The sequence below is a fragment of the Hyla sarda genome, chromosome 2 (assembly GCF_029499605.1).
Source record: "Hyla sarda isolate aHylSar1 chromosome 2, aHylSar1.hap1, whole genome shotgun sequence".
In the NCBI taxonomy this organism is placed as follows: Eukaryota; Metazoa; Chordata; class Amphibia; order Anura; family Hylidae; genus Hyla; species Hyla sarda.
The window spans coordinates 156486127-156499467 of record NC_079190.1 but is presented as its reverse complement, the minus strand read 5'-3'; the positions used below and the strand labels follow the sequence as shown (position 1 = coordinate 156499467).

At 42.9% G+C, this 13341-nt stretch overlaps 1 protein-coding gene across 2 annotated transcripts in view; it reads left to right on the top strand.

Annotated features, from left to right (window-relative positions):
* Positions 1-6260: 6260 nt before the first annotated feature.
* ABCC4 (ATP binding cassette subfamily C member 4) overlaps positions 6261-13341 on the top strand; it is a 371576-nt gene continuing 364495 nt past the window's right edge. For both annotated transcript variants that reach the window (XM_056555595.1, XM_056555592.1), the window contains exon 1: positions 6261-6527. In XM_056555595.1, coding sequence (XP_056411570.1) covers positions 6454-6527 — 74 coding nt within the window. In that variant the 5' untranslated portion in view covers positions 6261-6453. The remainder of the gene's footprint in view (positions 6528-13341) is intronic.

Genomic DNA, 13341 nt, shown 5'->3' with positions numbered 1-13341 from the left:
TGTTGCAAAACTATAACTCCCAGCATGCCCAGACAGTCAATGGCTGTACATGCATGCTGGGAGTTGTAGTTGTGCAACAGCTGGAGGCACCCTGGTTTGTTAAACACTCCCCATACACTCCACATACAATGGTCATCCCAGAACCAATTAGCAGTTTCCCATAGAGATATGTATTCAACATACAATGGTTCCGAGGCCCCAGAACCAATTACTATTTTTACATAGACATATGTACTCGACATATGATGGTTTCAACATATGATGGTTCTCCTGGAACTAATTAATATCATATGTTGAGGGACCACTGTATAGGTATGTGTTATTAACAGCCATGCTTCTGAGCTACCATATAACATAAGATTAAACTCTGATCTCAGCTGTGAAGCCCAGCTAGTACCCCTCTAGCAGCCCTGGAATTTTAATCAATAATGTACATTTTTTATTTGACAGCCTTTTGCCCAACAAAGGGTGTACCTGTCGCTAAGAAAAACTTTTGACATGTCATTTTGACATTTTTATTAGAGGGGGTCTGAGTGGTAAGATCGATTGGTAGAAAGGGCAGGGAAAGGAGTGTGCGGCCAATTGCTTCTTTCCTGCTATGTATGGGACTGAGATGGCCCCATAGACTTACATTATTAGACCATCTTAGTCACGTACCATAAAAGAGAAATACAGTGCTCTGTGGTGTGATATAGTTAAATACCAAGGATGATATTTTCAATAGGGTAACTACTCACCGTTGTGGGTTGTACCAACCAAGTACAACATTGGAAATAGCGTGTAAGCCGTAAACGGGATCCTGCAGCCACTCCAAGCCTCGTGTGTAGCATACAAACATAGAACCTCCGGAGAAAAGGGCTGGATTACAAAGGGTGCTGGGAGCCAGGTAAGAGTATTGCACATTTATTACCCACAATGTAACGCGTTTTGCGGTAATGCCGCTTCATCAGGCATATCCTGCATCAGGATATGCCTGATGAAGCAGAATTATCCCGAAATGCCCTGTAAGTGGATAGAAAACATCTTATTTAGGCTCCTTTCACACTACAGGTATCATCCTGCTTTTTTACTCCCGTTATTTTGCAATAACGGATGAAAAAAACGGATGCAATAACTGGTAATAACGGATGATAACTGATGACCCTCATTCATTATTTTTAATGGGTTTTTTCTTAAAAACCGGATGTAGTTCATCCGTTACTACCAGTTACATCTGTTTTTTTTAACCTTTTTTGCTCAGTACAAAAATGGATGTTAAAAAAAACAGACATTAACGGATGATAACGGATGTTTTTTTAACAACCGTTTCCCATAGACTTCAATGTTAAATTTTAAGGCCGTTTTTTCACCAATTATTTTTGTTGGACTTTTGTGCCGGCAAAAATACGGACTTTAGTAAAAACGGACATACCTGATGCAAAAGGATGGTCAAAAAAATCCCATTGATATGAATGGGATTTTTTGACGGCTATTTTCAGGACTTTTTGCCGGGAGTAATAACAGGATTATTTTTACAGGATGATACCTGTAGCGTGAAAGGGGCCTTACATCTATAATAGCTAATACATAAAGTCACTGCTTCCTCCTTTGATGTTTGGTAAGATTACAAAGATATTATAGTGTGATGACATTTTCCATTTAATGATTATGACACAAAGGTCAATTTCTATTTGTTATGAGTTAATCGTTGTGTTTATAGTTAAACTTAAGATATTATGTAGTGTCCACACAAAAAAGGCTGAGTTTATAACGTTTGAAGCGCATTAAAAAGTAAGGGAGTCATGAAGGTGCACGGAGCAGCTCCAAACAGCTGTTGCTTTGGACACAAAGCCGCGTTATGAACTCGAGAAACAGTGTCATCTATTATTTACATGTAGAAATATGAATAATGGCCCCTGGTATTATGAAGCTAACTCACAAATGCTCATCTGTTCAACCATTTTAGGCATCCTTACGTAGACTTAATGTTCTGGACTACTTCACATTCTATTTTTTGTTAAGAAAATGATAAATGCAAATTAGAAATGTATGTTTGTTTTTCAAACCCATCTAGAGCCATATTATCATTAATAACCATTGTAAGGATTTCACCCTGGGGTTAGCTCTGGGATCGTCCCTGACACCGCCACAGGACATGTTTCTACTTCATTCAGCAGGTAAACAACAGTTCTTTATGCAGTCTGGCTCCTCGCCAGCTTTATTAGATAGGTTGCAGGATAAATAAAAACATAACACAGGAACAAACAAAATCCTAGACCATCCAGTCACAGACTACACAACCCAGCATGCCCTGACTGGAGGGCTTTTCCCTGACAGTTAAAACACAAGTTTCCTGCAACCTTTTACTCACTGTTCACACACAGCATTTGCAGCCTATTGCTGTGTGTACTAAGACTCCTTGTCTGTACACTTCACTGTTATGGGTGTCACTTACAGCTCCTGGCTGTGTGCTCCTCACCAGGACCCTGCCTCCCCCTTTACAGCCACCTTGCTGTCTTCTGGGGAGAGCACACACTATTGTTTCCTTTCCTTCTATGCAGACTTCCCACACTTCTGCTTGTCTCATTAATTAAGCACCTGATGAGTAGTGTTGAGCGGCACAGGCCATATTCGAATTCGCGAATATTCGCGAATATATGGATGAATATTCGTCATATATTCGCGAATATTCGCGTTTTATTTTCGCATATGCAAAAATTCGCGTATGCGAAAATTAGCATATAAAAAAATCAGTACATGCAAAAATTAGCATATGCTAATTTTTGCATATGCGAAAACTCGCACACCAGTTTCACACAGTAGTATTAGAGCCTTCTTTACACCACACAAGCTGGAAGCAGAGAGGGATGATCACTGTGATGTGTCCTGTGAAAAAAAATAAAAATAAAAAAACAATATTCGTAATTACGAATATATAGTGCTATATTCGCGAATATTCACGAATATGCGATATTCGCGAATAAAATTCGTATTGCGAATATTCGCGAGCAACACTACTGATGAGCATCTCTGCTAGCATACCTAGGAGAAAGGACTGGGAAAAACACCCTTTCATTGCCCTCAAACCTGCCTCAGTGCCACACCATAATGTTTGTTGTCAGTGGTAGCTATAGCTCTATAGTGAGAAGCACATTAGGGGCAAATCTGCAAAGGGGAATTTAAGTCTTAGTCTGGGCAATGTGGTGGTCTTCTCAAAAGGTTCTTTTGGAGAGGATCCACTGTCATTTTTTTTCCTGGCTTCAGTCTACAAATGCTGATTCAGACCACATTATTGCTATGTGAAAATGATCTGAATGAGAAGTTACTTTACTCCATGACCGAGATAAGATATACATGAATGAAGCCTTTGTTAACCTTTGAACACCATTTTATAGTTTATATAGTAATATAATTTACATCCATAGATGAGTAACTTGGTAAATACATTGTATCACTTGTTATGTATTTATCCTGAATTACAGTCTGTATTCTCAATTTGTCAGCTTTCTATTAAACACAGCCAGGGTGCTTCTGGTCAGGCTCACCTCTAGCATCTGTAATACAATGAGACGTTCTTCTCTACATCAGATAACATGATGGTACCCTGTGTACAGACTACACTTCCCAGAATGTACATTGTCAGTGCAAACCTTGTACAGACGAAAGGTGAGAATTTACATTTCCTCTCAGAAAGTCCACCTAATGTACCTAGTGCTGGTGCTCACACGTGTTCAGTAGCGCAGCCGTGCTGCCTGGATCCTCTTGTACAGGGTAGCGGAGTGGGTTCTGTAATTGCCCCTTGGCTGTCCACACTTGCCGGTAGTTGTAGTTTTAATTTCTGAAGACTTTTTTTTTTATTACCCACAACAACCAGTTAGAGATCAACTTCTATTTTATCAGAGCAATTTAAGAAAAGAAAAAAACTGAGCTCTGATTGGTTGATAAGGGCAAAGCGTTTTAACCCTTAGGCTAGGTTTTCCATACAGATTTTTTCCTGGCGTTTTTTGGAATACTGCCACTGAAGTTGAGCCAAAACCAGAAAAGGATCCAGCAAGAAGGAGAAGATAAGTCCTTCCTTTATATGTTCTATTCCTTTTGAATACACTTCTGTCTTCAGCTCATAAACCGCAGTGGCAGATCTCCAAAAAACTTCAGTTAAAAACCTATGTGGAAACCTAGAGGCTATGTTCACACTCCAGAATGTCTGCACGGAAAATCTCCGCGTGGACATTCTGCACACTGTGGGCACCAGCATAACATGCCAGTGCTAGGACCGCACCGTCTCATAGACGACAATGCATTCCGTGCGGAGTCCGCAGAAAGAATGGACATGTCCATTGTTCTTGCGGACACCAAGATTGGAATTTCTGGCACGGATATTCCATGGTGTTCCCAGTGCAGCAGAATCCCATTGAAATCAATCCAATGCAGAATTCTGCATGGAAATGTGAACATAGCCTTAGGGCTCTTTTACACTATGGAATCTCCCCCCTGAGATATTCTAGGTGGAGATTCCATTTGCAGTGGACCGCTCGGAGTCTTCATAGACGGCAATTCATTTCAAAGTGCTTTGCTAGGTTCTAAAAAAAACTTTCTGCTGCAGAAATTCCTTAGGTGGCCGCTGTACCATATTGTCCGCAGAGGATCTTTGGGGTGGAGTTCTGCTCGGAAAATACATAGTGTGAATGGGCCCTTAGACGACACAGGGTGTACATGTATTCCCTGGTCTCAATCATGTTGTATGAAGTTTGCTCACGATTGCCAAAAACACTGATTAATGCTGTGCTTATCAATTGGAATACTATAGGTGACAGTGCCCTATGGGAACTAAAATAAAGTGATTTTTTTTATGTTAATTTAAACGCCCAAACTACTGAAATATAACGACAATGAAACCGCAAAGGTCAATGGCATAAATGGCTTCACCGTAGATCTTGTGGTAAAATGGGTGATGTCATTGCAAAATACAATTCATCCTGCAATAAACAAGTCCTCACATTGAAAGACTAAGGCCCCTTTAACACTGTAAATTCATCCGTTTTAACGACCCGTTATAATGTTCCGTTATGAAAACCCTTAAAATCCTCTGTTAAATGGCTGTTACAAAATCCCAAATAGCCGTTAAAAAATCCCATTATAGTCTATGGGATTTTTACATTATCCGTTTTAACCCGTCATAGCCCGTTATTAAAGGAAAACTGTCAGCTTCCTCCCCCCGCACTAACCAGCAATAGTGGCTGATAGTGTGGGGGGCGCTGATCAGTTTGATGCCTACTGTGCTCGGATCCGCTTGGCCGTTCAGTCGATATCTTCGTTTTTCCCTATATGCTAATTAAGTGCTATCTGGTACAGGTGGGGTAACTGGCACTCTGACCCCTCCCTCCGCCTCTCTCTCTTCAATTATTGATCAGCTGGACGGCGCTGCGGCCGTCGGCGGTGACGTCAGAGTGCCAGTTAACGCCGCCTGTGCTAGTTAGCACTTAATTAGCATATAGGGAAAAATGAAGATATTTGCCGAATGGCCGGGCAGATCTGGGCACAGTAGGCATCAAACTGATCAGCCAGTACTGCCGGTTAGTGCGTGGGGAGTAAGCTGACAGTTTTCCTTTAATAATGGACGTTATTTTGTGACGAGAGAAAGAACAGAAGAAATAGTGCAAAATAACATCCGGTATTAATAACGTGCTACGACGGGTTAAAACGGGTAATGTAAAAATCCCATAGACTATAATTAATGATTTTATTAATGGGTCATTATAACAGATCTTTAAAACTGACATTTTTATAGTGTGAAAGGCTATTAAAAGACAAGGAGGAAAAAAACTTAAATCCAAAAAATGAAAAATCACTTTGCTCTTAGGGGTTAACACATAGGGCGGGATAAAGAAGTACAGTTGCCCTAGTTACTCGTCATATCCCTAAAAAAACAGGCTGGGGAAAGATTTCTCAAAACCTGTGTAGAGGAAGAGTGGTGCAGTTGTCTATAGCAACCAATCACAGCGCTTCTTTAATTTCTTTTAAAAAGGCCTCGGAACAAAGCAGCACTCTGATAGGTTGCTATGGGCAACTGCACCAGTTTTACTTTACGCAGGTTTTAATAAATCTCCTTCACTGTCCTTATTGTTTGTACAGTGATGTGGTGCAGTTTATTCTGGAGGGGGGCGCAGCAGCCGTCAATTACCCCTCAATACTACCACTCGACGAGGAAATTCGGCCCCCTCCATGTGACGCGTTTCCCCCCCCCCCCTCATTAGTGGAAGATTCCGGCAAGCCATGTGCCGCTCACAAGCAGCCGTCCAATCACAGCGTGGGATCGCGGTGGAGGGCGGAGCCGAGTGCGGGCAGGAGTGAGTAAAGGAGCAGTAGGTTGAGGTGAAGGCAGTGCGGACGCTCCCGTGCACCTTGACCAGTCTACCAGTGCCGGGTCCTGATGAAGAATACAGCGGAGTGTGCGGGCACAGGAAGGCGCTGAGTATGGAGCACACAAACAAGGAGGGCAAAGCCAACCCGCTGCAGACTGCCAACTTCTGCTCCAAACTCTTCTTCTGGTAAGAAGCCGGTGCCAGGGTCTGTGGTCCTGGATGGGGCAGGGGGCGGTGTAGTCCTGCAGGGCATGTCAGGATAGCACGTGTGCCAGGAGCCCGGAGGAGGTGACATTGGAGGCGGCACATTACCTGACGCGTCTACTGACAGTAGTGGGAGCAGATGTGAGGCGGAGGAGGATGGTCCCTGTGTTCTCCATAGAACTCAGGAAATACAAGTTATTAAGTTCTTATCAGCTAAAATGTATGGAAAACAAAAAACCTTAAATCCATTTTGTCCTCCCCCCCCCCCCAGCTGTTCAACATTACAACTCCCAACATGTCCAAACTGTGGACCTCCAGGTGTTGAAAACTACAACTCCCAGCATGCCCAGAGAGCCTACAGCTATAGTAGTGTAGTGGTATCCAAACTGTGGACCTCCAGATGTTGCAAAACTACTATGACTCCACGCGTGCCAGGGAGTTGTAGTATTGCAACATCTTTAGATCCACAGTTTGTAGACCACTACACTACTATAGGCTGTCTGGTATGCTGAGAGTTGTAGTTTTCAGCATCTGCAGGTCCAATGTTTGGAGACCACTAAACTAGTATACCCATTGGCTGTCTGGGCATGCTGGGAGTTATAGTTTTGCCACATCTGGAGGTGTACAGTTTCGAGACCACTGCACTGTTATATCCGTTGGCTGTTAGGGCATGGTGGGAGCTGTAGTTCTCCAGCAGCTAGAGCAGTGTTTCCCAACCAAGGTGCCTCCAGCTGTTGCAAAACTACAACTCCCAGCATGCCCGGACAGCCTTTGGCTGTCCGGGCATGCTGGGAGTTGTAGTTTTGCAACAGCTGGAGGCACCCTGGTTGGGAAACACTGAGCTAGACAGTTGCAGATTGAAGAAGACTGGACTAAAACTAAGAAAACAATACATTTAATAAGGTTAGGTTTACGTCTGTCTGTCCGCTTCATTGCCGTTCATCTGATCCGTTCAAGAGTTGGGAAACGGAAATGATGTCATCTTAGTTTCTATTAGTTCAGTCTGTTTTTTGAGCGGACCCAAAAATAGGGCATGCACAATTTTTATTTTTATTTTCTGTCCCAAAAACAAACAACAAACAGAAACCCATTGTCCATTTAAAATATTACATTGAAGTCTATGGTGACAGACGCCAACAGAAGAGTGTTCCCGTTTGTGCCGCCCGTTACTTCGTCCGTCCGTTTATGCCCATACGTCCTTTTGAGCAGGCTCAGAAGGGAAAGAGAACTAGGGTCATGGGGGTTTAGCATCTGTGGCCGCGGTCAGTACCCATTGTTAGACCCCAAATCTGTTTTCAAGAGGTCGGTTCATTGCTTTTCTATAAGTTGGTTTGTGAGTGTAGACACCGTCTGGCAACACAAAGAACCGAACAGTACTCTCCTGCTCATACTTGAGCACACAATAAGTTTCTCTCTTTGTTGCTGGAGAAGGAGTTAACCCCTTAAGGACCAAGCTTTTTTCCGTTTTTTGCACTTTCGTTTTTTTCCTCCTCCCCTTTTAAAAATCGTAACCCTTTCAATTTTGCACCTAAAAATCCATATGATGGTTTTTTTTGCACCACGAATTCTACTTTGCAGTGACATCAGTCATTTTACCAAAAATCTACGGTGAAACAAAAAAAAAAAAAAAAAAAAAATCATTGTGCGACAACTGAAGAAAAAAAGGACATTTTGTAACTTTTGGGGGCTTCGGTTTCTACGCAGTAAATTTTTCGGTAAAAATGACACCTTATCTTTATTCTGTAGGTCCATACGATTAAAATGATACCCTACTTATATAGGTTTTATTTTGTCGTACTTCTGGAAAAAATCATAACTACATGCACGAAAATTTATACGTTTAAAATTGGAATTTTCTGACCCCTATCAAGTTTTTATTTTTCAATGTACAGGGCGGTATGGGGGCTATTTTTTTGCGCTGAGATCTGACGTTTTTAGCGTTATCATTTGTTTTGATCGGACTTTTTGATTGCTTTTTATAAAAAAAAAAATTTAATAGTATAAAAAGTTACCAAAAATACGTTATTTTGGACTTTTGGAATTTTTTTTTGCGTGTACGCCATTGACCGTGCGGTTTAATTAATGATATATTTTTATAGTTCGGACATTTACGCATGCGGCGATACCGCATATGTTTTATTTTTATTTACACAGATTTTTTTATTTTTATGGGAAAGGGGGGGGGGGGGTAATTCAGACTCTAATTAATTCAGACTCTTATTAATTAAGGGGTTAAATTATCTTAACCTTTTTTTGCAATGTTATAGCCCCCATAGGGGACTATAACATGCTGTACATTGATTTAATACACTGATCAATGCCATTCCATTGCATTGCATTGATCAGTGTTATCGGCGGTCGATTGTTCAAGCCTTGCTTTCAGGCTTGGAGCAATCAATTGCCAATCAGATGCGCAGGAGGCAGGTAAGGCACCTTTGTGTCCCGTGCTAGCTGATCGGGACATCATGTTTTTCCGATCAGCCTTACTGAGCTAGTTGGGAAGTTTTCACTTTAGACGTGTCAATCAACTTTGATCGCCGTGTCTAAAGAGTTAATGCCGGACATCTGCCTGGACTGAGATGTCCGGCATTAGCCACGGGTCCTGGTTGCTGATAGCAGCCGGGACCGTGCGGGTATGATGCGAGTTCAGCTCCTGATCTCGCTTCATAACCCTGCTGTGCCGCAGCACTGTTTAGAAACAATGTTTTGCAGCAAGGGGCTAAAAGAATGGAAATGGCCAATGACAAAAACCTGCACATAAACTGATACAAAAGGTCTGTTATTTTGACAGACAATTTAAAGGGCTCCTTTAGAAAAACAAACAGTTTGTATCAGTTTAGTATCTTCATAATGTGATGTGTTCACCTGTACCTGTGCTGTCGGTTTTCTTGGTCTCCTTGCAGGTCTGTGCATGACATGATGTGGTCCATAGTGATCTCATAGGAGTCAGTTAAAATGGCGGCCTACACATCAGTAGCATAAATACCAGCTGGTCTAGGTGTGCTGGCAGCTCCTAGGATGTGACTCCTCCTCCTGGTTTATTATCAGGGCACAATGAGGGGCATTTATCAAATGAGAACTTGGTTTTTGCTCACTTTCCAGTTGCCGGGAAAGTGGCGTCCGTGTGCCAAATTTATTGGCGCATGGACGTTGATGAATGCCTGCTCAATTGCTCTGGTTATATTTTGCAGAGCAGTGGCAGGCTGTGGAACAATTGTATTGAAAGTCACACGGACCTTAATACAATTGGCGCATAGAGTGATACTGGGCAGGGTTGACATGTCCTGTGATTTCTTCTATATCTGGCCCGTGCAACTTTTTTGCGACTTTTTGAAGAAAAGTTGCACGTGATAAATTAGTGACCACTGCACCAAGTGATCTAAATGAGATCACTTCAGGGTCAGAAAAATTTTACAGTCTAAATGAAAAGTCGCACGGAACCAGCCTGGGACGGACAAATTTAGGCAAAAAAAGCCATCTGATTTGTTTGATACATTCCCTTTAATTAGTGTATCGGGATGACCCAGGAGGTGTCTGGGCACCACCCAGGGGCGTAGCTAGGTCTCGAAAAGGTGTTCTAAAGCGCATAGCATAAGCCCTGCCCCAACCACACCCATGGCTCTACCCTAACCACACCCTCATCCATGCCCAATCGCACACATTCTCCTCCTTCAATATAATCACTAATACCAGCGGGTAACTGTACAGTGTGGATTCCGCAATCACACTCCTGTTACCATCATACTATTACTGACCAAATCCTATTTACTGAGACCAATATCCCCAACAAGACCAGTATACAAGGAGGAATATATCACCATACATATTACCATCATAATGTTACTGACCAAATCCTGTATACTGAGACCAATATTACCGATAATACCAGTATACAGGGAGGAATATTATCATCATACATATTACCTTCATACTGTTATTGACCAAAACTGAGACCAATAATACTAATATTACCAGAACACAAAAAAAAAAAAAAAAATTAAATACTTGCACACTGCTAGTTTTGTATGTTCCAGTAAGGGACAAATTACACTGCCATATCATGACCACGACCACCATTAACACTTACTAATTACCGCTATATTGTTGCTAAATAACATTGACTATACAAAAGTCCAATATTCCCACATACATTCACCATATAGAGGTGGATACCAACTGTACACAGGATCTGTGGTGCATGAAAGTGATTATATACAGGACCATATAGCGGTAGATACCAGCTGTACACAGGATCTGTATATCAAATAAGTTAATATATACAGGACCATATAAGGGTAGCTACCAGATGTACTCAGGATTTGTATACCGTATATACTCGAGTATAAGCCGACCCGAGTATAAGCCGAGACCCATAATTTCAACCCAAAATCCCAGGAAAAGTTATTGACTCGAGTATAAGCCTAGGGTGGGAAATACATCATCCCCCCCCCCCCCTGTCATCATCCAGACCCGTCATTAACATCTTCATCATCATCACCGCCTGTCATCATCCCCTTGTCATCATCCAGACCCTCATCATCATCACCTGTCATCATCCCACACATCCCCTTGTCATCATCCCACACCCCCCCCTTCATCATCCTCTTGTCATCATCCCACACCCCCCCTTCATCATCCTCTTCTCATCATCCGCCCTCAGTGGTCTTCAACCTGCGGACCTCCAGAGGTTTCAAAACTACAACTCCCAGAAAGCCCGGGCAGCCATCGGCAGCCGATGGCTGCCCGGGCTTGCTGGGAGTTGTAGTTTTGAAACCTCTGGAGGTCCGCAGGTTGAAGACCACTGCGGGTGGAGAGTTCACTCGAGTATAAGCCGAGGGGGGTGTTTTCAGCACAAAAAAATCGTGCTGAAAAACTCGGCTTATACTCGAGTATATACGGTACTATATAAGTGTTTAAAGTTACATCAAGGGACTGCCAGATGACATTTTATGATCGGCTACGTCCTCTTTCCTTTTCTTCTCCGTCCAGATCAGACCGCCATGATGACTTCTTTTAGCCAAAACTTATCTCTTCAGCATCTGCAGGACAAACATGTTAGACTCCAGTGCCCTCCCCTCTGCTATACAATTTCCCTATCTATAGGCCCCCAAACTGTAATAAATCCCCCCCCCCCTTTTATCTCGCCCAGTAAAAGGGCAGCAAGGTAGCTGTTGCAAAACTACAACTCCCACCATGCCCAGACAGCCTGTTGCATTGTGGAAGTTGAAGTGTTGCAAATTCCGGAGGCACCCTGGTTGGGAAAACCTGAGGTAGGTAGTTTGGTAGCCAAGAGGATTGGCAGCCAGGTATGCAGGTAGACAGTAATATAGTTAGCCAGGTATGCCATTAGCCAGGTAGTTTTCCATCCAGGCAATTTATCAGCTGGATAGTCCCCCCCCCCCCCCCCCCCCCCCCCCTCTCCTTTGTGCCAGGTTGAAAAAAAAAAGTAAACAAAAACAAACAGATACTTACCTAAAGTCCACCGCAGTGATCAGGTGTGCAAAGCCCAGACGCCTCCTCCTTTCTCCACAGTGCAGACACCGATGAGTGACGTCATTGCACCTGCACTGTGTGAGGGCAGAGGTCACGCTCTCCTCTCAGCGTAAGCTGCAGGCCTTCGGCTTACACTCACTGGCAGCTTTCACCTGTATGCGCAAGTGTCCCGTATTCCCATAAGCGGGCGAGCCAGAGCAAGACCCAGGGATATGGGGGCCGCACCCAGGGCTATAGCCCAGTTAGCCCCCCCACCGGCTACACCCCTGGTACCACCATTTAATGAACATATTGTATCCTATCATAAATGTACATAAATGGTGTAGTGTGTTGCATGTGAGGCATTGCCTAACCTCGATAACCTTCTTTTGGTAATAATAAAACACATGGCACACCACAGTTTGAGTTGCAGCTTTGATTTAACTTCTTCAATAAGGACAAAAAATGTAGTAACATGAATTACTTTACCCAGAGTGCAAAGTCCATGGTTCTGTCTTTTCATGCATCCAGATCTAGCATTTTCAGAAACGGCAATCTTTCCTGGAGGAAGGAGCAGCAGGATGGAACACAATCAAGCCGCAATGTTTTGGGGTCCATCCCCTTTGTCATAAAAAGCTGTCTCTGTATACACTGGATATGCGAGCGTGAAGACACAAGTTAATGGTCTTTGCACTCTGAGTAATAGAAATTCATATCTTACCTGTTTGGAATGTATTCTAAAAATCTTAATAAAAATTTACAGTTTAAAAAAAAAAAAAAAAAAAAAAATTATCATGTTGCTAATTTTTGATCAACTTTTGGTCTGTATCAATGAAGTTGGAATAGATAAACTGTTGGGACCACTGTGCCAGCACAGTTGTATTTCCAGTATCCTCTTCCAGGGCTGTGGAGTCGGTAGATAAATGTTCAGACTCTGGAGTTTTCTGTGCTTCCGACTCCTCTGTATTAATGTGTGAATGTATTTTATACATTCCTTGAAGGAAAGAAAGGCAACATACATGTCATTACCACAGGACTACTGGCTGGGAAGCCAACAGTCTACTGTATTGAACAGTTTGTGTGCTGATCTGCTGCTGAAGATAGGGCAGTGGGAGGATCCAGGAAGGGGCATTTATTATAAACCATGATTTCCCTAGTAGAATCCAATGGTCGTTTAAAGGGGTACTCCGCCCCTAGACATCTTATCCCCTATCCAAAGGATAGGGGGTAAGATGTCAGATCGCCGGGGTCCTGCTGCTGGGGACCCCCAGGATCGCCACTGTGGCACCGCGCTTTCATTACTACACAGAGAGTTCGCTCTGTG